Genomic DNA, 21,607 nt, shown 5'->3' with positions numbered 1-21,607 from the left:
TTTATATATTTTTTTAAATCCTTTATAATTTTAATTATTTAATTGCTCCTTTCTCTCTTCCTTGGCATGTTGTGAAATTTCTGATAGTTGGACAATAAACCGTTTTATTGTAATTTGTCTTTTTAAATTATTTTGAGTTGATATTAAAATTTGGAAAAGGGGGGATACCTAGATTGGTAAAATAGGCGAATTTCCTCCTACAACTTCGGTTGTTGTTCAGGGTACAGTTAAGGTTTTAACAAAGTTCAAGCGAATACATAATTAGCAAAAAAAGTTGAAATACAGTGATTAAACAAAAATTATTACAAACTACTCACCACATCTCAATAATAATCACATACACTGAACCAATTTACAGTGTGGTATGATAAATAATGAAAAAATAATGAAAAACAAACGTTTTCAAACCCCTTCTGTGCTCTTCATCAGGTTCCTACAGTTTTAGCTCGTAAATTCGAATTTACGAGCTAAAACTGTAGGAACCTGATAAACTGTTTTTCGTTATTTTTTCATTGTTTATCGTACCACACTGTAAATTGGTTCAATGTAAGTGAGTAAAAATTATTACAAATATCGTAAATAACAGTTCACAAATGCATAGAGAGATTTTTTGAAGGGGGAAATAGCCTTCACAATTTGAAATCGATCGAACACACAGTATAAATGCGCGCCATCTATCATAGGATAAATGTACTATGCCAGAAACCTTCGCAGGAGTGTATTAAAAACTTCCCAAAGCTTCATGGCAGTCCTACTATGCCAGAAACCTTTGCGGGAGTATATTAAAACAACTTCCCAAAGTTTCATGGCAATTGGATAAACGGTGTGGTAATGCATGAAGGACAAACAGACAGACATACATTCATTTTTATATATATAGATAAAAAGATTTTATTTGTTTGTTCTTTACTAAATATTAAAAATATATTTGAATATGTCTGTAATGTTAAATTAAAAATGTATAATAATGATAATACAGTATTAATCAGATAATAACAAAACTGCATCTTTCTGTTAGTACTCTCTTCCTAATTATATTTTATTGAAATTAAGCATGAAACTGAACCTAGTAATTTTTTAAAGTAGATAAGTACAGTAGACTCCCCCTATAACATGGGTTCATATAACACGGATTTGTATAACATGGGAAAAAAATTGCGATCATGTTCATATAACACGCTAAAAGAGACTCGTATAACATGGTAAAACATCATCGCCGACTTGTGTTGTGACAGGATTGGTCGAATCTGGACCAATAGCAGATATTGCACAAACCGTTGAGTTTAAACAAGCACTGAACCTACTGAAAAACATTTATTATTCAACGGCCATAAAAACTATATTTTTATTAATGATGTCTCCAAAGTTTAGCGAATTTTTCTCAGAAAAATAACTTATCAGAAAACACGCGCCCACTGTTCGATCAGCCGCTCTGCGATGAAAATGAGCTTAAGCAATTGCTTTGTCGAACGGTGCACACTCGGTAAGTAATCCTACAATTTTTTGTTTATAGCATAGTTTATATAAATTATTCCCAAAAAATTATGTGTTTTGGAAATGTTGAGTCAAATTAGTGTAGAATCGATTAATTTTATGGAAGAAAACCTTTCAAACAGCCATAGTCCCTAAACTGCACCTGTGCCGGGCTGTGATTGGCTCATGTATTTAAGTGACTCATACAACACGGAATTCATTTAACACGGAACGTATCTACCATGTTACAGGGGGGATCTACTGTAGAATGATTATCTAGTCAGATTTTATTGTACTGTTTAATGTACTATTTCATTTTAGTACATTAAACAGTACATTTACATTTGTACATTTTTATATTCTCTGTGCAGAAAACAATATTTAATATGTCTACTTGAACCAGAAAAAGAAAAGAAATGATACTATGTACTGAGCAATTATTTATTAAAATATGGTAACCATTCAAGGTGAAATAAACAATTAGCATTTATTATGTGTTTATATATTACATGTATGGAGCACAATGTAATTATATACAGTAATACCTTGAACTTATGTGATAGGTGGGAGCAAGCGATAACTCAGTAAGTCAGGATATAATTTCACGTATAAATACATACAAATTATTTTTAATTAGGGCCAGAGACTAAAGAAAACAATAATTTAGAAAAAAATGTTTAATAAAATCTTAGATAATACATATATAACAAATTATGTTATTAAAATTGTAAACTAAAATTATTTTGATGTAGAAGGCTTCAAAAAATGTAATAAATTTGTCTGATGGCTCAAAGTTTTGTTTTCTCCTGCAAAATTTCCTCATAGTGTGCTAATAATTTTTTTTATTTCTCATTTTGTAGAAGAAATACACTCTTCATTGGAGTCTATATTTTCTAAAATTTGTAACCCCTTTTCAATTGAACTGAGGCCATCTGTCAAGTTACCAACCATCATTCTATCTTCTGATTGAACTGGGTCTAAAGAATCAGGTTCTTCAATGTCTTGCTCTTGCTCACGCATTTCTATGAGCTCATCAATTGTCAGCTCCTGATTGTGGGAATCCAGCAGTTCTTGAAGGTCATCACTATCCACTTCTAAATTTATTTGCCTGGCAAGATCTACAACTTCTTCAATCACATTACCAATTTCATCAGGCTCTGGCACTGATTCTGCCTGAGTTTCAGTGGTGAAAAAAAAGAACACAGTTTTTTCCAGACTTCATTTAAAGTTTTTTGTGAAACTTCATTCCAAGATTGTCCAATGATTCTCTCTGCATCTAAAACATTGAATTGTTTCCAAAAGTCTTTAACAAAGAGCTCATTGTTTTGTCTCATAGCTTCATGCAAATGTGCAAACGATCGTCTTGTGTAATAAGCTTTGAATGTTTTGGTGACTCCCTGATCCATCGGTTGAAGCAAACTGGTTGTATTTGGTGGCAAAAATACAACTTTCACACGTGGGTCAAAATTAGTTAAAGTTGCAGGGGGATGGCCTGGTGCGTTGTCAATTATTAGCATCACTTTAAATGGAATTTGTTTAGATTGGCAATAACATTTGCCTTCAGGTATGAAGTGATGACCAAACCAGTCCTCAAAAAGGGAAGCTGTCACCCAAGCTTTACGATTCAACTTCCAAATCACAGGCAAGCCAGCTTTAGATTTATTTTTCAATGCTCTTGGATTTTCCGAGCAATAAACTAAGAGTGGTATAACTTATAATACAACTCACTTATTTAAGCCTGTAACCGATGTGAAACGGTAACTCTAAAGCACAAACGTTTTCTGAACACCTTCCGTGTTCTTCTTCAGGTATTCTAGCTGGATTCTTTTTATTCTGGAACACTGTTATGAAATTTTAAAATAAAATAAAAATAAAACGAACGATGACAGTTTGATTGCCCAGTGTCCATCGCGTATGCATTGTACACGTCGTGTTCTCTGCTGTTCATATTCGTATTAAATCTTCTAATCCGCATGTATTTTCTTTTTTCATACGATAAAATATTCTTACATTTGACGTTATGTGTCCCCACGCAACATCAGATATTAAATCAATCCTTAAGAATCACTATGCAATACGGCCTGCCACGCCAAAGAAAGAGCCATTTCCTCCCGGGAATTAATGCATTCAGATGATGTGTGCGCCTTATATATCTCTATAGCCTCCTGCCATTTGAGGTGGTCCATCTGTGTCGTTTTGACTATTAACGCTGCCCCTGCGAAGTCAACAGTAATATCCGGGTCAGAAGCATATACTGAGAGTGACGTGGTGGCTCTGTTGTATCATATGTCAGATTCGTGTTCTCTTATTCTTACTCCCATCGGGCGTTTCGTAGACACTGTATAGATCAAATTCCTATTGAATCTTTCATCTCTAACAGGGATCCGATAGATGCCCGGCAATTTAATCGGGTTAGATGGGTCCTTTTCATTACGCAACATGTCAAACATAGTTGGACCTCTCTTGTAAGCCAAGCTGACATTACGTCTTTTGGCTATAGCTGTATATACAGATCTCAAGATAGGGTTGAATGTAATCAAAATCCTTTCAACATCAATACCGTGGTTGTCCCTCAGTGTCGTCATAGAGATGTTGTGAGACATTGCTGCTATTTTGTGGCATTCTGAGATTCTTGGAATAAGATTATGGTAGCCATGCATATCGGCAATCTTTTCAATGCGTGTTAACTCTTCCCTAAGTGCCTCTTGTGTAGATGAATAAGAATATGCTCTTAACACGCATTGAGAAGATTGCCAATATGCATGGCTACCACAATCTTATTCCGAGAATCTCAGAATGCCACAAACATCTCACAACATCTCTATGCAACAATGTCTCACAACATCTCTATGACGACACTGAGGGACAACCACGGTATTGATGTTGAAAGGATTTTGATTACATTCAACCCTATCTTGAGATCTGTATATACAGCTATAGCCAAAAGACGTAATGTCAGCTTGGCTTACAAGAGAGGTCCAACTATGTTTGACATGTTGCGTAATGAAAAGGACCCATCTAACCCGATTAAATTGCCGGGCATCTATCGGATCCCTGTTAGAGATGAAAGATTCAATAGGAATTTGATCTATACAGTGTCTACGAAACGCCCGATGGGAGTAAGAATAAGAGAACACGAATCTGACATATGATACAACAGAGCCACCACGTCACTCTCAGTATATGCTTCTGACCCGGATATTACTGTTGACTTCGCAGGGGCAGCGTTAATAGTCAAAACGACACAGATGGACCACCTCAAATGGCAGGAGGCTATAGAGATATATAAGGCGCACACATCATCTGAATGCATTAATTCCCGGGAGGAAATGGCTCTTTCTTTGGCGTGGCAGGCCGTATTGCATAGTGATTCTTAAGGATTGATTTAATATCTGATGTTGCGTGGGGACACATAACGTCAAATGTAAGAATATTTTATCGTATGAAAAAAGAAAATACATGCGGATTAGAAGATTTAATACGAATATGAACAGCAGAGAACACGACGTGTACAATGCATACGCGATGGACACTGGGCAATCAAACTGTCATCGTTCGTTTTATTTTTATTTTATTTTAAAATTTCATAACAGTGTTCCAGAATAAAAAGAATCCAGCTAGAATACCTGAAGAAGAACACGGAAGGTGTTCAGAAAACATTTGTGCTTTAGAGTTACCGTTTCACATCGGTTACAGGCTTAAGTAAGTGGAGTTTTATTATACAACCCAGTGTGCATGTAGGAGTTATATAACTTATAATACAATCACCAGCAGCATTCGCACCAACCATCACTGTCAATTGATCTTTGGCAGCCTTAAAACCTGAAAAGGTTTTCTCTTTACCCACGATAAAAGTTCTTTTAGGCATCTTCTTCCAGAACAGATCAGTCTCATCTACATTGAATATGGTTTGGCTGGTAAAGCCACCTTCATCTATAATAGCTTTAAATTTCTCTGGATAGTAAGACACAACTTCTTTATCAGCACTTGCTGTCTCTCCACTTTCTGCAATGCTATGCCAATTACAGTGACTTTTGAATTGGCTGAACCAACTATCACTAGCTTTAAACTCTTCATCTTTAGCCACCTCTCCAGCATCCTCTTTCAATCTCTCAAAAATCAGCTTAGCTTGAGAGCACACCGTGTTTTGATCAACAGGACAATTTTTCACATTTACTTGATTATCACACCATAATTTTAACATTGTTTCCATCTCAGTGATAATACTGTGACGTTTACGAATGATGCTTGAATTTAAAGATTGAGCATTTTTCACAGCTTCAAGAATTTTTTCTTTACCTTTTGTAATTGTTCTGACCATCGATTCCGGTAGATCAAACTTCTTTGTCAATTCACAAATTTTCATTTTTCTATTGAAGTCTTTAATAATGCTAACTTTACATTCGAAAGATAAAGTTTTTCTTTTCTTGTTTGATGCAGAAGAATCAGTTCTACTTTGTTTAGATGACATAGTAGTCTCTCAAGTCTCTGTAGATATAATAGACACGGAAATAAATAACACAAAATAAATTGTAGCTATGCATTGATTCCACACGACACATCCGAACATGTAAGCTGAACAATAGTGTGGAGGGAGTGAGTAATCAAGAGTTGCGTGGTGCTCAAACAAAAGACAAAGCGACAAGATTTGAAAATCGCACAAGTCGAGGTATTACTGTATATTTCTATTATAAAAAACTATTTAAAATGCATAAAGTATTCATTTTAAAATACTATAAATGGAAAAAAAATTTATATTATGCTGATTATGAAATATTATTTATTAATTTTTGTTTTGTTTTTACTTTTTAATAAAATTAACCACTGTTATACAATTAATTTGTTTTCTGTACAGCAGTTCTAATAATGTATATTTAGGTTGCAATAATATTGATAAATTTAAAATATCCAGTTAACTCCAAAATGAGAAAAATAAGTTGAGAAAAATTTGCAATTTAAAATTATCATTCTTTATTGCATATAGATGAAGATAGCTTAATCAATTTGCTTTTTTATATATTTTTATTTAGTACAGTTATCTCATTATTCATTTATTTCATTTTATTTACTTACTCTTCTTATCCTCTGGGGACTTAGAAGGCTTAATTATTTAATTAATTGTGGAAATTCATAGACATTTTGAAATGGGTATAATTAGAATGAAAGCATAATATATTGCAAAAATATTTATTTATGTGATTAAAAATTGTCATTAATATAAACATCTTTTGTTATATGATACTATTAATATGAAGTTAGAAGTGTATTCAGAAAGTACTGTTTAGCTTTAAAAACATGAGAAAGTTTTTACAAGGAATTTTATTTTATCACTTTCTGTTTATTAATTGATTTAGATTAGCAGAATTCTTACACATTAAAATGTTAATAAAGGAAACTAGACTTTAGGATGAGTGTGTTGTGTCCACACTTAAGTTTCTGCACTAAAGCATAAAACAGCTAGAAGACAACAAGCTTCCTTCTGAACAACAATGGAAAACATACAGGAAGCAAGGAGCAAATTGTATGGTTTCACATTAGACAAATTGCAACAAAGTTTGGCAAAAACTCCAGATATTGAGAAATTAGTTGAAGGAAGACAGTGTAGAATTTAGGATTAAAATGAAGTATATATCACTTGTTTCAGTGAGTATTGAAAGAAGGTGCAACTTTGTATTTAAAAATTTAGAAATGCACAACATTGTTAGTTATAATTTATTTTTATTTTACGATAGCAATGAGTAACATTTTAATTATGTTTGTTAGTTTTGCTAGTTATGTACATACCTATCATATTTTTAAAAAATGTGGAATTTTTGTATCTTTGAAAGTTAAGAAATACAAATTTGAATGTGTAAAAATACAATCCATTTTAGTTCTCTTAAAATATTTTATTATTTGCACAAAAAGTCATTAATTCAATTATTGTTATATGTAACATAAATCCTGCCTAAAGTTGCACCTAAATTTAGGAAAAAACTGCATCTTTTCTTTGCATCTAATTTTTATATTATTTTATTAATATAAAAATTGCTCCTTTGCAGNAATTGCTCCTTTCTCTCTTCCTTGGCATGTTGTGAAATTTCTGATAGTTGGACAATAAACCGTTTTATTGTAATTTGTCTTTTTAAATTATTTTGAGTTGATATTAAAATTTGGAAAAGGGGGGATACCTAGATTGGTAAAATAGGCGAATTTCCTCCTACAACTTCGGTTGTTGTTCAGGGTACAGTTAAGGTTTTAACAAAGTTCAAGCGAATACATAATTAGCAAAAAAAGTTGAAATACAGTGATTAAACAAAAATTATTACAAACTACTCACCACATCTCAATAATAATCACATACACTGAACCAATTTACAGTGTGGTATGATAAATAATGAAAAAATAATGAAAAACAAACGTTTTCAAACCCCTTCTGTGCTCTTCATCAGGTTCCTACAGTTTTAGCTCGTAAATTCGAATTTACGAGCTAAAACTGTAGGAACCTGATAAACTGTTTTTCGTTATTTTTTCATTGTTTATCGTACCACACTGTAAATTGGTTCAATGTAAGTGAGTAAAAATTATTACAAATATCGTAAATAACAGTTCACAAATGCATAGAGAGATTTTTTGAAGGGGGAAATAGCCTTCACAATTTGAAATCGATCGAACACACAGTATAAATGCGCGCCATCTATCATAGGATAAATGTACTATGCCAGAAACCTTCGCAGGAGTGTATTAAAAACTTCCCAAAGCTTCATGGCAGTCCTACTATGCCAGAAACCTTTGCGGGAGTATATTAAAACAACTTCCCAAAGTTTCATGGCAATTGGATAAACGGTGTGGTAATGCATGAAGGACAAACAGACAGACATACATTCATTTTTATATATATAGATAAAAAGATTTTATTTGTTTGTTCTTTACTAAATATTAAAAATATATTTGAATATGTCTGTAATGTTAAATTAAAAATGTATAATAATGATAATACAGTATTAATCAGATAATAACAAAACTGCATCTTTCTGTTAGTACTCTCTTCCTAATTATATTTTATTGAAATTAAGCATGAAACTGAACCTAGTAATTTTTTAAAGTAGATAAGTACAGTAGACTCCCCCTATAACATGGGTTCATATAACACGGATTTGTATAACATGGGAAAAAAATTGCGATCATGTTCATATAACACGCTAAAAGAGACTCGTATAACATGGTAAAACATCATCGCCGACTTGTGTTGTGACAGGATTGGTCGAATCTGGACCAATAGCAGATATTGCACAAACCGTTGAGTTTAAACAAGCACTGAACCTACTGAAAAACATTTATTATTCAACGGCCATAAAAACTATATTTTTATTAATGATGTCTCCAAAGTTTAGCGAATTTTTCTCAGAAAAATAACTTATCAGAAAACGCGCCCACTGTTCGATCAGCCGCTCTGCGATGAAAATGAGCTTAAGCAATTGCTTTGTCGAACGGTGCACACTCGGTAAGTAATCCTACAATTTTTTGTTTATAGCATAGTTTATATAAATTATTCCCAAAAAATTATGTGTTTTGGAAATGTTGAGTCAAATTAGTGTAGAATCGATTAATTTTATGGAAGAAAACCTTTCAAACAGCCATAGTCCCTAAACTGCACCTGTGCCGGGCTGTGATTGGCTCATGTATTTAAGTGACTCATACAACACGGAATTCATTTAACACGGAACGTATCTACCATGTTACAGGGGGGATCTACTGTAGAATGATTATCTAGTCAGATTTTATTGTACTGTTTAATGTACTATTTCATTTTAGTACATTAAACAGTACATTTACATTTGTACATTTTTATATTCTCTGTGCAGAAAACAATATTTAATATGTCTACTTGAACCAGAAAAAGAAAAGAAATGATACTATGTACTGAGCAATTATTTATTAAAATATGGTAACCATTCAAGGTGAAATAAACAATTAGCATTTATTATGTGTTTATATATTACATGTATGGAGCACAATGTAATTATATACAGTAATACCTTGAACTTATGTGATAGGTGGGAGCAAGCGATAACTCAGTAAGTCAGGATATAATTTCACGTATAAATACATACAAATTATTTTTAATTAGGGCCAGAGACTAAAGAAAACAATAATTTAGAAAAAAATGTTTAATAAAATCTTAGATAATACATATATAACAAATTATGTTATTAAAATTGTAAACTAAAATTATTTTGATGTAGAAGGCTTCAAAAAATGTAATAAATTTGTCTGATGGCTCAAAGTTTTGTTTTCTCCTGCAAAATTTCCTCATAGTGTGCTAATAATTTTTTTTATTTCTCATTTTGTAGAAGAAATACACTCTTCATTGGCGTCTATATTTTCTAAAATTTGTAACCCCTTTTCAATTGAACTGAGGCCATCTGTCAAGTTACCAACCATCATTCTATCTTCTGATTGAACTGGGTCTAAAGAATCAGGTTCTTCAATGTCTTGCTCTTGCTCACGCATTTCTATGAGCTCATCAATTGTCAGCTCCTGATTGTGGGAATCCAGCAGTTCTTGAAGGTCATCACTATCCACTTCTAAATTTATTTGCCTGGCAAGATCTACAACTTCTTCAATCACATTACCAATTTCATCAGGCTCTGGCACTGATTCTGCCTGAGTTTCAGTGGTGAAAAAAAAGAACACAGTTTTTTCCAGACTTCATTTAAAGTTTTTTGTGAAACTTCATTCCAAGATTGTCCAATGATTCTCTCTGCATCTAAAACATTGAATTGTTTCCAAAAGTCTTTAACAAAGAGCTCATTGTTTTGTCTCATAGCTTCATGCAAATGTGCAAACGATCGTCTTGTGTAATAAGCTTTGAATGTTTTGGTGACTCCCTGATCCATCGGTTGAAGCAAACTGGTTGTATTTGGTGGCAAAAATACAACTTTCACACGTGGGTCAAAATTAGTTAAAGTTGCAGGGGGATGGCCTGGTGCGTTGTCAATTATTAGCATCACTTTAAATGGAATTTGTTTAGATTGGCAATAACATTTGCCTTCAGGTATGAAGTGATGACCAAACCAGTCCTCAAAAAGGGAAGCTGTCACCCAAGCTTTACGATTCAACTTCCAAATCACAGGCAAGCCAGCTTTAGATTTATTTTTCAATGCTCTTGGATTTTCCGAGCAATAAACTAAGAGTGGTATAACTTATAATACAACTCACTTATTTAAGCCTGTAACCGATGTGAAACGGTAACTCTAAAGCACAAACGTTTTCTGAACACCTTCCGTGTTCTTCTTCAGGTATTCTAGCTGGATTCTTTTTATTCTGGAACACTGTTATGAAATTTTAAAATAAAATAAAAATAAAACGAACGATGACAGTTTGATTGCCCAGTGTCCATCGCGTATGCATTGTACACGTCGTGTTCTCTGCTGTTCATATTCGTATTAAATCTTCTAATCCGCATGTATTTTCTTTTTTCATACGATAAAATATTCTTACATTTGACGTTATGTGTCCCCACGCAACATCAGATATTAAATCAATCCTTAAGAATCACTATGCAATACGGCCTGCCACGCCAAAGAAAGAGCCATTTCCTCCCGGGAATTAATGCATTCAGATGATGTGTGCGCCTTATATATCTCTATAGCCTCCTGCCATTTGAGGTGGTCCATCTGTGTCGTTTTGACTATTAACGCTGCCCCTGCGAAGTCAACAGTAATATCCGGGTCAGAAGCATATACTGAGAGTGACGTGGTGGCTCTGTTGTATCATATGTCAGATTCGTGTTCTCTTATTCTTACTCCCATCGGGCGTTTCGTAGACACTGTATAGATCAAATTCCTATTGAATCTTTCATCTCTAACAGGGATCCGATAGATGCCCGGCAATTTAATCGGGTTAGATGGGTCCTTTTCATTACGCAACATGTCAAACATAGTTGGACCTCTCTTGTAAGCCAAGCTGACATTACGTCTTTTGGCTATAGCTGTATATACAGATCTCAAGATAGGGTTGAATGTAATCAAAATCCTTTCAACATCAATACCGTGGTTGTCCCTCAGTGTCGTCATAGAGATGTTGTGAGACATTGCTGCTATTTTGTGGCATTCTGAGATTCTTGGAATAAGATTATGGTAGCCATGCATATCGGCAATCTTTTCAATGCGTGTTAACTCTTCCCTAAGTGCCTCTTGTGTAGATGAATAAGAATATGCTCTTAACACGCATTGAGAAGATTGCCAATATGCATGGCTACCACAATCTTATTCCGAGAATCTCAGAATGCCACAAACATCTCACAACATCTCTATGCAACAATGTCTCACAACATCTCTATGACGACACTGAGGGACAACCACGGTATTGATGTTGAAAGGATTTTGATTACATTCAACCCTATCTTGAGATCTGTATATACAGCTATAGCCAAAAGACGTAATGTCAGCTTGGCTTACAAGAGAGGTCCAACTATGTTTGACATGTTGCGTAATGAAAAGGACCCATCTAACCCGATTAAATTGCCGGGCATCTATCGGATCCCTGTTAGAGATGAAAGATTCAATAGGAATTTGATCTATACAGTGTCTACGAAACGCCCGATGGGAGTAAGAATAAGAGAACACGAATCTGACATATGATACAACAGAGCCACCACGTCACTCTCAGTATATGCTTCTGACCCGGATATTACTGTTGACTTCGCAGGGGCAGCGTTAATAGTCAAAACGACACAGATGGACCACCTCAAATGGCAGGAGGCTATAGAGATATATAAGGCGCACACATCATCTGAATGCATTAATTCCCGGGAGGAAATGGCTCTTTCTTTGGCGTGGCAGGCCGTATTGCATAGTGATTCTTAAGGATTGATTTAATATCTGATGTTGCGTGGGGACACATAACGTCAAATGTAAGAATATTTTATCGTATGAAAAAAGAAAATACATGCGGATTAGAAGATTTAATACGAATATGAACAGCAGAGAACACGACGTGTACAATGCATACGCGATGGACACTGGGCAATCAAACTGTCATCGTTCGTTTTATTTTTATTTTATTTTAAAATTTCATAACAGTGTTCCAGAATAAAAAGAATCCAGCTAGAATACCTGAAGAAGAACACGGAAGGTGTTCAGAAAACATTTGTGCTTTAGAGTTACCGTTTCACATCGGTTACAGGCTTAAGTAAGTGGAGTTTTATTATACAACCCAGTGTGCATGTAGGAGTTATATAACTTATAATACAATCACCAGCAGCATTCGCACCAACCATCACTGTCAATTGATCTTTGGCAGCCTTAAAACCTGAAAAGGTTTTCTCTTTACCCACGATAAAAGTTCTTTTAGGCATCTTCTTCCAGAACAGATCAGTCTCATCTACATTGAATATGGTTTGGCTGGTAAAGCCACCTTCATCTATAATAGCTTTAAATTTCTCTGGATAGTAAGACACAACTTCTTTATCAGCACTTGCTGTCTCTCCACTTTCTGCAATGCTATGCCAATTACAGTGACTTTTGAATTGGCTGAACCAACTATCACTAGCTTTAAACTCTTCATCTTTAGCCACCTCTCCAGCATCCTCTTTCAATCTCTCAAAAATCAGCTTAGCTTGAGAGCACACCGTGTTTTGATCAACAGGACAATTTTTCACATTTACTTGATTATCACACCATAATTTTAACATTGTTTCCATCTCAGTGATAATACTGTGACGTTTACGAATGATGCTTGAATTTAAAGATTGAGCATTTTTCACAGCTTCAAGAATTTTTTCTTTACCTTTTGTAATTGTTCTGACCATCGATTCCGGTAGATCAAACTTCTTTGTCAATTCACAAATTTTCATTTTTCTATTGAAGTCTTTAATAATGCTAACTTTACATTCGAAAGATAAAGTTTTTCTTTTCTTGTTTGATGCAGAAGAATCAGTTCTACTTTGTTTAGATGACATAGTAGTCTCTCAAGTCTCTGTAGATATAATAGACACGGAAATAAATAACACAAAATAAATTGTAGCTATGCATTGATTCCACACGACACATCCGAACATGTAAGCTGAACAATAGTGTGGAGGGAGTGAGTAATCAAGAGTTGCGTGGTGCTCAAACAAAAGACAAAGCGACAAGATTTGAAAATCGCACAAGTCGAGGTATTACTGTATATTTCTATTATAAAAAACTATTTAAAATGCATAAAGTATTCATTTTAAAATACTATAAATGGAAAAAAAATTTATATTATGCTGATTATGAAATATTATTTATTAATTTTTGTTTTGTTTTTACTTTTTAATAAAATTAACCACTGTTATACAATTAATTTGTTTTCTGTACAGCAGTTCTAATAATGTATATTTAGGTTGCAATAATATTGATAAATTTAAAATATCCAGTTAACTCCAAAATGAGAAAAATAAGTTGAGAAAAATTTGCAATTTAAAATTATCATTCTTTATTGCATATAGATGAAGATAGCTTAATCAATTTGCTTTTTTATATATTTTTATTTAGTACAGTTATCTCATTATTCATTTATTTCATTTTATTTACTTACTCTTCTTATCCTCTGGGGACTTAGAAGGCTTAATTATTTAATTAATTGTGGAAATTCATAGACATTTTGAAATGGGTATAATTAGAATGAAAGCATAATATATTGCAAAAATATTTATTTATGTGATTAAAAATTGTCATTAATATAAACATCTTTTGTTATATGATACTATTAATATGAAGTTAGAAGTGTATTCAGAAAGTACTGTTTAGCTTTAAAAACATGAGAAAGTTTTTACAAGGAATTTTATTTTATCACTTTCTGTTTATTAATTGATTTAGATTAGCAGAATTCTTACACATTAAAATGTTAATAAAGGAAACTAGACTTTAGGATGAGTGTGTTGTGTCCACACTTAAGTTTCTGCACTAAAGCATAAAACAGCTAGAAGACAACAAGCTTCCTTCTGAACAACAATGGAAAACATACAGGAAGCAAGGAGCAAATTGTATGGTTTCACATTAGACAAATTGCAACAAAGTTTGGCAAAAACTCCAGATATTGAGAAATTAGTTGAAGGAAGACAGTGTAGAATTTAGGATTAAAATGAAGTATATATCACTTGTTTCAGTGAGTATTGAAAGAAGGTGCAACTTTGTATTTAAAAATTTAGAAATGCACAACATTGTTAGTTATAATTTATTTTTATTTTACGATAGCAATGAGTAACATTTTAATTATGTTTGTTAGTTTTGCTAGTTATGTACATACCTATCATATTTTTAAAAAATGTGGAATTTTTGTATCTTTGAAAGTTAAGAAATACAAATTTGAATGTGTAAAAATACAATCCATTTTAGTTCTCTTAAAATATTTTATTATTTGCACAAAAAGTCATTAATTCAATTATTGTTATATGTAACATAAATCCTGCCTAAAGTTGCACCTAAATTTAGGAAAAAACTGCATCTTTTCTTTGCATCTAATTTTTATATTATTTTATTAATATAAAAATTGCTCCTTTGCAGTCTTTATTTTAGTACAGTATATTATTGGCTTAAAAAACTTTAAATTTAATTTAATGAATGTTAGATTAGAAATATTATTTAAGTTTTTTATTTATGATTTAGAATAGATTCATATTATAATTAAAAAGAAAGTTATATTAAAAATAATCTTAAAATTTACATTTTAAATTTTAACTTTCAGATGCTTCTTAAGCCAAATATTAGATACAATTTAGAAAATAAAGAAAGCATTAGATTGGCAAATTTAAAAGCTTTTATTGCTATAGAGGATGCAAATGTAAGAATTTTACTTCAAATTTTTATATAAGAATTTATCTTACAACTTATTTTAAATAGAAAAGTATTATAATATTTTATGATATTTTAATATACTGTGTAATAATAGTTTTTTTTTTGCAATAAAAATGATCTCAAATAAAGTAATTATACAAAAAGTAATTTATATTATTAGTTTTAAAAAATTTTATATTATTAATTTGACAATTGAAAATCTGAATAATAATACTAATAAATATTTGTCATCACATTTGGAGATCTTGTATAAAACTATCAAAATTTCAAGTCTACTCACCTTAAAGCAAACACTGATAAAGTGAATTCTTGCATTAAAGTAAATATTATCATTGTCCATTGTCACAATGCTAATTTTTAAGTGATAAAGCAAACAAGAATTTTACCAGAATTCATTACCAAACTGTAAATTACCTTCAAAACCCCAAGAAATAATCCCACTTCCAATAATGGTTGCTTTTTATACTTTTCAATGTGAACAATAAAAAGTTATATTGTAATAAATTTTCCATTTTGAGTAGAATAATTTTCTTCTCCTAGTAAGCAAAGACATGTTTGATCTCCAATTGTATGCAAAAGTTTGTTAACATCACCCATCTTTAACAAAATATTGTAAACAATTCACATACCATTTATCATCCATAAAAAAATATAACAAACCTCCAATTGTAGAACAATTTAAATGTCTGGTTTTAGTGGACCATTCTACTGTATTCAGAAAATAGGGGTTAAAGTTTAAGGCCACCCACTCCTTTAAATGGATGCAGTTCCATGTAGACACATACTAATTTGCATATGGGGGAGTGAATATAGTGATTTGAAAATTGTTTAGAACATTAATTTGTTTCTGTCAATAANATAGATAAAAAGATTTTATTTGTTTGTTCTTTACTAAATATTAAAAATATATTTGAATATGTCTGTAATGTTAAATTAAAAATGTATAATAATGATAATACAGTATTAATCAGATAATAACAAAACTGCATCTTTCTGTTAGTACTCTCTTCCTAATTATATTTTATTGAAATTAAGCATGAAACTGAACCTAGTAATTTTTTAAAGTAGATAAGTACAGTAGACTCCCCCTATAACATGGGTTCATATAACACGGATTTGTATAACATGGGAAAAAAATTGCGATCATGTTCATATAACACGCTAAAAGAGACTCGTATAACATGGTAAAACATCATCGCCGACTTGTGTTGTGACAGGATTGGTCGAATCTGGACCAATAGCAGATATTGCACAAACCGTTGAGTTTAAACAAGCACTGAACCTACTGAAAAACATTTATTATTCAACGGCCATAAAAACTATATTTTTATTAATGATGTCTCCAAAGTTTAGCGAATTTTTCTCAGAAAAATAACTTATCAGAAAACACGCGCCCACTGTTCGATCAGCCGCTCTGCGATGAAAATGAGCTTAAGCAATTGCTTTGTCGAACGGTGCACACTCGGTAAGTAATCCTACAATTTTTTGTTTATAGCATAGTTTATATAAATTATTCCCAAAAAATTATGTGTTTTGGAAATGTTGAGTCAAATTAGTGTAGAATCGATTAATTTTATGGAAGAAAACCTTTCAAACAGCCATAGTCCCTAAACTGCACCTGTGCCGGGCTGTGATTGGCTCATGTATTTAAGTGACTCATACAACACGGAATTCATTTAACACGGAACGTATCTACCATGTTACAGGGGGGATCTACTGTAGAATGATTATCTAGTCAGATTTTATTGTACTGTTTAATGTACTATTTCATTTTAGTACATTAAACAGTACATTTACATTTGTACATTTTTATATTCTCTGTGCAGAAAACAATATTTAATATGTCTACTTGAACCAGAAAAAGAAAAGAAATGATACTATGTACTGAGCAATTATTTATTAAAATATGGTAACCATTCAAGGTGAAATAAACAATTAGCATTTATTATGTGTTTATATATTACATGTATGGAGCACAATGTAATTATATACAGTAATACCTTGAACTTATGTGATAGGTGGGAGCAAGCGATAACTCAGTAAGTCAGGATATAATTTCACGTATAAATACATACAAATTATTTTTAATTAGGGCCAGAGACTAAAGAAAACAATAATTTAGAAAAAAATGTTTAATAAAATCTTAGATAATACATATATAACAAATTATGTTATTAAAATTGTAAACTAAAATTATTTTGATGTAGAAGGCTTCAAAAAATGTAATAAATTTGTCTGATGGCTCAAAGTTTTGTTTTCTCCTGCAAAATTTCCTCATAGTGTGCTAATAATTTTTTTTATTTCTCATTTTGTAGAAGAAATACACTCTTCATTGGCGTCTATATTTTCTAAAATTTGTAACCCCTTTTCAATTGAACTGAGGCCATCTGTCAAGTTACCAACCATCATTCTATCTTCTGATTGAACTGGGTCTAAAGAATCAGGTTCTTCAATGTCTTGCTCTTGCTCACGCATTTCTATGAGCTCATCAATTGTCAGCTCCTGATTGTGGGAATCCAGCAGTTCTTGAAGGTCATCACTATCCACTTCTAAATTTATTTGCCTGGCAAGATCTACAACTTCTTCAATCACATTACCAATTTCATCAGGCTCTGGCACTGATTCTGCCTGAGTTTCAGTGGTGAAAAAAAAGAACACAGTTTTTTCCAGACTTCATTTAAAGTTTTTTGTGAAACTTCATTCCAAGATTGTCCAATGATTCTCTCTGCATCTAAAACATTGAATTGTTTCCAAAAGTCTTTAACAAAGAGCTCATTGTTTTGTCTCATAGCTTCATGCAAATGTGCAAACGATCGTCTTGTGTAATAAGCTTTGAATGTTTTGGTGACTCCCTGATCCATCGGTTGAAGCAAACTGGTTGTATTTGGTGGCAAAAATACAACTTTCACACGTGGGTCAAAATTAGTTAAAGTTGCAGGGGGATGGCCTGGTGCGTTGTCAATTATTAGCATCACTTTAAATGGAATTTGTTTAGATTGGCAATAACATTTGCCTTCAGGTATGAAGTGATGACCAAACCAGTCCTCAAAAAGGGAAGCTGTCACCCAAGCTTTACGATTCAACTTCCAAATCACAGGCAAGCCAGCTTTAGATTTATTTTTCAATGCTCTTGGATTTTCCGAGCAATAAACTAAGAGTGGTATAACTTATAATACAACTCACTTATTTAAGCCTGTAACCGATGTGAAACGGTAACTCTAAAGCACAAACGTTTTCTGAACACCTTCCGTGTTCTTCTTCAGGTATTCTAGCTGGATTCTTTTTATTCTGGAACACTGTTATGAAATTTTAAAATAAAATAAAAATAAAACGAACGATGACAGTTTGATTGCCCAGTGTCCATCGCGTATGCATTGTACACGTCGTGTTCTCTGCTGTTCATATTCGTATTAAATCTTCTAATCCGCATGTATTTTCTTTTTTCATACGATAAAATATTCTTACATTTGACGTTATGTGTCCCCACGCAACATCAGATATTAAATCAATCCTTAAGAATCACTATGCAATACGGCCTGCCACGCCAAAGAAAGAGCCATTTCCTCCCGGGAATTAATGCATTCAGATGATGTGTGCGCCTTATATATCTCTATAGCCTCCTGCCATTTGAGGTGGTCCATCTGTGTCGTTTTGACTATTAACGCTGCCCCTGCGAAGTCAACAGTAATATCCGGGTCAGAAGCATATACTGAGAGTGACGTGGTGGCTCTGTTGTATCATATGTCAGATTCGTGTTCTCTTATTCTTACTCCCATCGGGCGTTTCGTAGACACTGTATAGATCAAATTCCTATTGAATCTTTCATCTCTAACAGGGATCCGATAGATGCCCGGCAATTTAATCGGGTTAGATGGGTCCTTTTCATTACGCAACATGTCAAACATAGTTGGACCTCTCTTGTAAGCCAAGCTGACATTACGTCTTTTGGCTATAGCTGTATATACAGATCTCAAGATAGGGTTGAATGTAATCAAAATCCTTTCAACATCAATACCGTGGTTGTCCCTCAGTGTCGTCATAGAGATGTTGTGAGACATTGCTGCTATTTTGTGGCATTCTGAGATTCTTGGAATAAGATTATGGTAGCCATGCATATCGGCAATCTTTTCAATGCGTGTTAACTCTTCCCTAAGTGCCTCTTGTGTAGATGAATAAGAATATGCTCTTAACACGCATTGAGAAGATTGCCAATATGCATGGCTACCACAATCTTATTCCGAGAATCTCAGAATGCCACAAACATCTCACAACATCTCTATGCAACAATGTCTCACAACATCTCTATGACGACACTGAGGGACAACCACGGTATTGATGTTGAAAGGATTTTGATTACATTCAACCCTATCTTGAGATCTGTATATACAGCTATAGCCAAAAGACGTAATGTCAGCTTGGCTTACAAGAGAGGTCCAACTATGTTTGACATGTTGCGTAATGAAAAGGACCCATCTAACCCGATTAAATTGCCGGGCATCTATCGGATCCCTGTTAGAGATGAAAGATTCAATAGGAATTTGATCTATACAGTGTCTACGAAACGCCCGATGGGAGTAAGAATAAGAGAACACGAATCTGACATATGATACAACAGAGCCACCACGTCACTCTCAGTATATGCTTCTGACCCGGATATTACTGTTGACTTCGCAGGGGCAGCGTTAATAGTCAAAACGACACAGATGGACCACCTCAAATGGCAGGAGGCTATAGAGATATATAAGGCGCACACATCATCTGAATGCATTAATTCCCGGGAGGAAATGGCTCTTTCTTTGGCGTGGCAGGCCGTATTGCATAGTGATTCTTAAGGATTGATTTAATATCTGATGTTGCGTGGGGACACATAACGTCAAATGTAAGAATATTTTATCGTATGAAAAAAGAAAATACATGCGGATTAGAAGATTTAATACGAATATGAACAGCAGAGAACACGACGTGTACAATGCATACGCGATGGACACTGGGCAATCAAACTGTCATCGTTCGTTTTATTTTTATTTTATTTTAAAATTTCATAACAGTGTTCCAGAATAAAAAGAATCCAGCTAGAATACCTGAAGAAGAACACGGAAGGTGTTCAGAAAACATTTGTGCTTTAGAGTTACCGTTTCACATCGGTTACAGGCTTAAGTAAGTGGAGTTTTATTATACAACCCAGTGTGCATGTAGGAGTTATATAACTTATAATACAATCACCAGCAGCATTCGCACCAACCATCACTGTCAATTGATCTTTGGCAGCCTTAAAACCTGAAAAGGTTTTCTCTTTACCCACGATAAAAGTTCTTTTAGGCATCTTCTTCCAGAACAGATCAGTCTCATCTACATTGAATATGGTTTGGCTGGTAAAGCCACCTTCATCTATAATAGCTTTAAATTTCTCTGGATAGTAAGACACAACTTCTTTATCAGCACTTGCTGTCTCTCCACTTTCTGCAATGCTATGCCAATTACAGTGACTTTTGAATTGGCTGAACCAACCATCACTAGCTTTAAACTCTTCATCTTTAGCCACCTCTCCAGCATCCTCTTTCAATCTCTCAAAAATCAGCTTAGCTTGAGAGCACACCGTGTTTTGATCAACAGGACAATTTTTCACATTTACTTGATTATCACACCATAATTTTGTTTCCATCTCAGTGATAATACTGTGACGTTTACGAATGATGCTTGAATTTAAAGATTGAGCATTTTTCACAGCTTCAAGAATTTTTTCTTTACCTTTTGTAATTGTTCTGACCATCGATTCCGGTAGATCAAACTTCTTTGTCAATTCACAAATTTTCATTTTTCTATTGAAGTCTTTAATAATGCTAACTTTACATTCGAAAGATAAAGTTTTTCTTTTCTTGTTTGATGCAGAAGAATCAGTTCTACTTTGTTTAGATGACATAGTAGTCTCTCAAGTCTCTGTAGATATAATAGACACGGAAATAAATAACACAAAATAAATTGTAGCTATGCATTGATTCCACACGACACATCCGAACATGTAAGCTGAACAATAGTGTGGAGGGAGTGAGTAATCAAGAGTTGCGTGGTGCTCAAACAAAAGACAAAGCGACAAGATTTGAAAATCGCACAAGTCGAGGTATTACTGTATATTTCTATTATAAAAAACTATTTAAAATGCATAAAGTATTCATTTTAAAATACTATAAATGGAAAAAAAATTTATATTATGCTGATTATGAAATATTATTTATTAATTTTTGTTTTGTTTTTACTTTTTAATAAAATTAACCACTGTTATACAATTAATTTGTTTTCTGTACAGCAGTTCTAATAATGTATATTTAGGT

The 21,607-nt window shown here is 33.1% G+C and overlaps 4 protein-coding genes and 1 pseudogene across 4 annotated transcripts; all 5 read right to left on the bottom strand.

The window, feature by feature from the left end:
- Positions 1-2,322: 2,322 nt before the first annotated feature.
- Positions 2,323-4,133, bottom strand: LOC111622340 (tigger transposable element-derived protein 1-like). The gene is made up of 4 exons (XM_023364699.1): positions 4,034-4,133; positions 3,219-3,314; positions 2,691-3,169; positions 2,323-2,646 (listed from the first exon to the last, which is right to left on the bottom strand). Exons 1-4 carry the CDS (start codon positions 4,131-4,133, stop codon positions 2,323-2,325), a joined length of 999 nt encoding a protein of 332 aa, XP_023220467.1.
- A 1,013-nt stretch (positions 4,134-5,146) lies between these two features.
- LOC111622339 (tigger transposable element-derived protein 1-like) lies at positions 5,147-5,764 on the bottom strand (the record flags this gene model as incomplete). Its single annotated transcript, XM_023364698.1, has 1 exon — positions 5,147-5,764. A coding segment is annotated over one exon (618 nt), but the record flags the coding sequence as incomplete, so codon positions are not given.
- A 4,031-nt stretch (positions 5,765-9,795) lies between these two features.
- LOC111622338 (tigger transposable element-derived protein 1-like) lies at positions 9,796-11,606 on the bottom strand. The gene is made up of 4 exons (XM_023364697.1): positions 11,507-11,606; positions 10,692-10,787; positions 10,164-10,642; positions 9,796-10,119 (listed from the first exon to the last, which is right to left on the bottom strand). Exons 1-4 carry the CDS (start codon positions 11,604-11,606, stop codon positions 9,796-9,798), a joined length of 999 nt encoding a protein of 332 aa, XP_023220465.1.
- Positions 11,607-12,619: 1,013 nt separating this feature from the next.
- On the bottom strand, positions 12,620-13,237 carry LOC111622336 (tigger transposable element-derived protein 1-like; the record flags this gene model as incomplete). The annotated part of the gene is made up of 1 exon (XM_023364696.1): positions 12,620-13,237. A coding segment is annotated over one exon (618 nt), but the record flags the coding sequence as incomplete, so codon positions are not given.
- A 4,345-nt stretch (positions 13,238-17,582) lies between these two features.
- LOC111622335 lies at positions 17,583-21,018 on the bottom strand (annotated as a pseudogene).
- Between the last annotated feature and the right edge of the window lie 589 nt (positions 21,019-21,607).

The sequence above is a fragment of the Centruroides sculpturatus genome, unplaced genomic scaffold (genome assembly GCF_000671375.1).
Source record: "Centruroides sculpturatus isolate CEXI.00-Female unplaced genomic scaffold, Cexi_2.0 scaffold7, whole genome shotgun sequence".
NCBI lineage: Eukaryota > Metazoa > Arthropoda > Arachnida > Scorpiones > Buthidae > Centruroides > Centruroides sculpturatus.
Note: the sequence above shows the minus strand (reverse complement) of the source record. Positions and strands in the feature narration are given on the sequence as shown.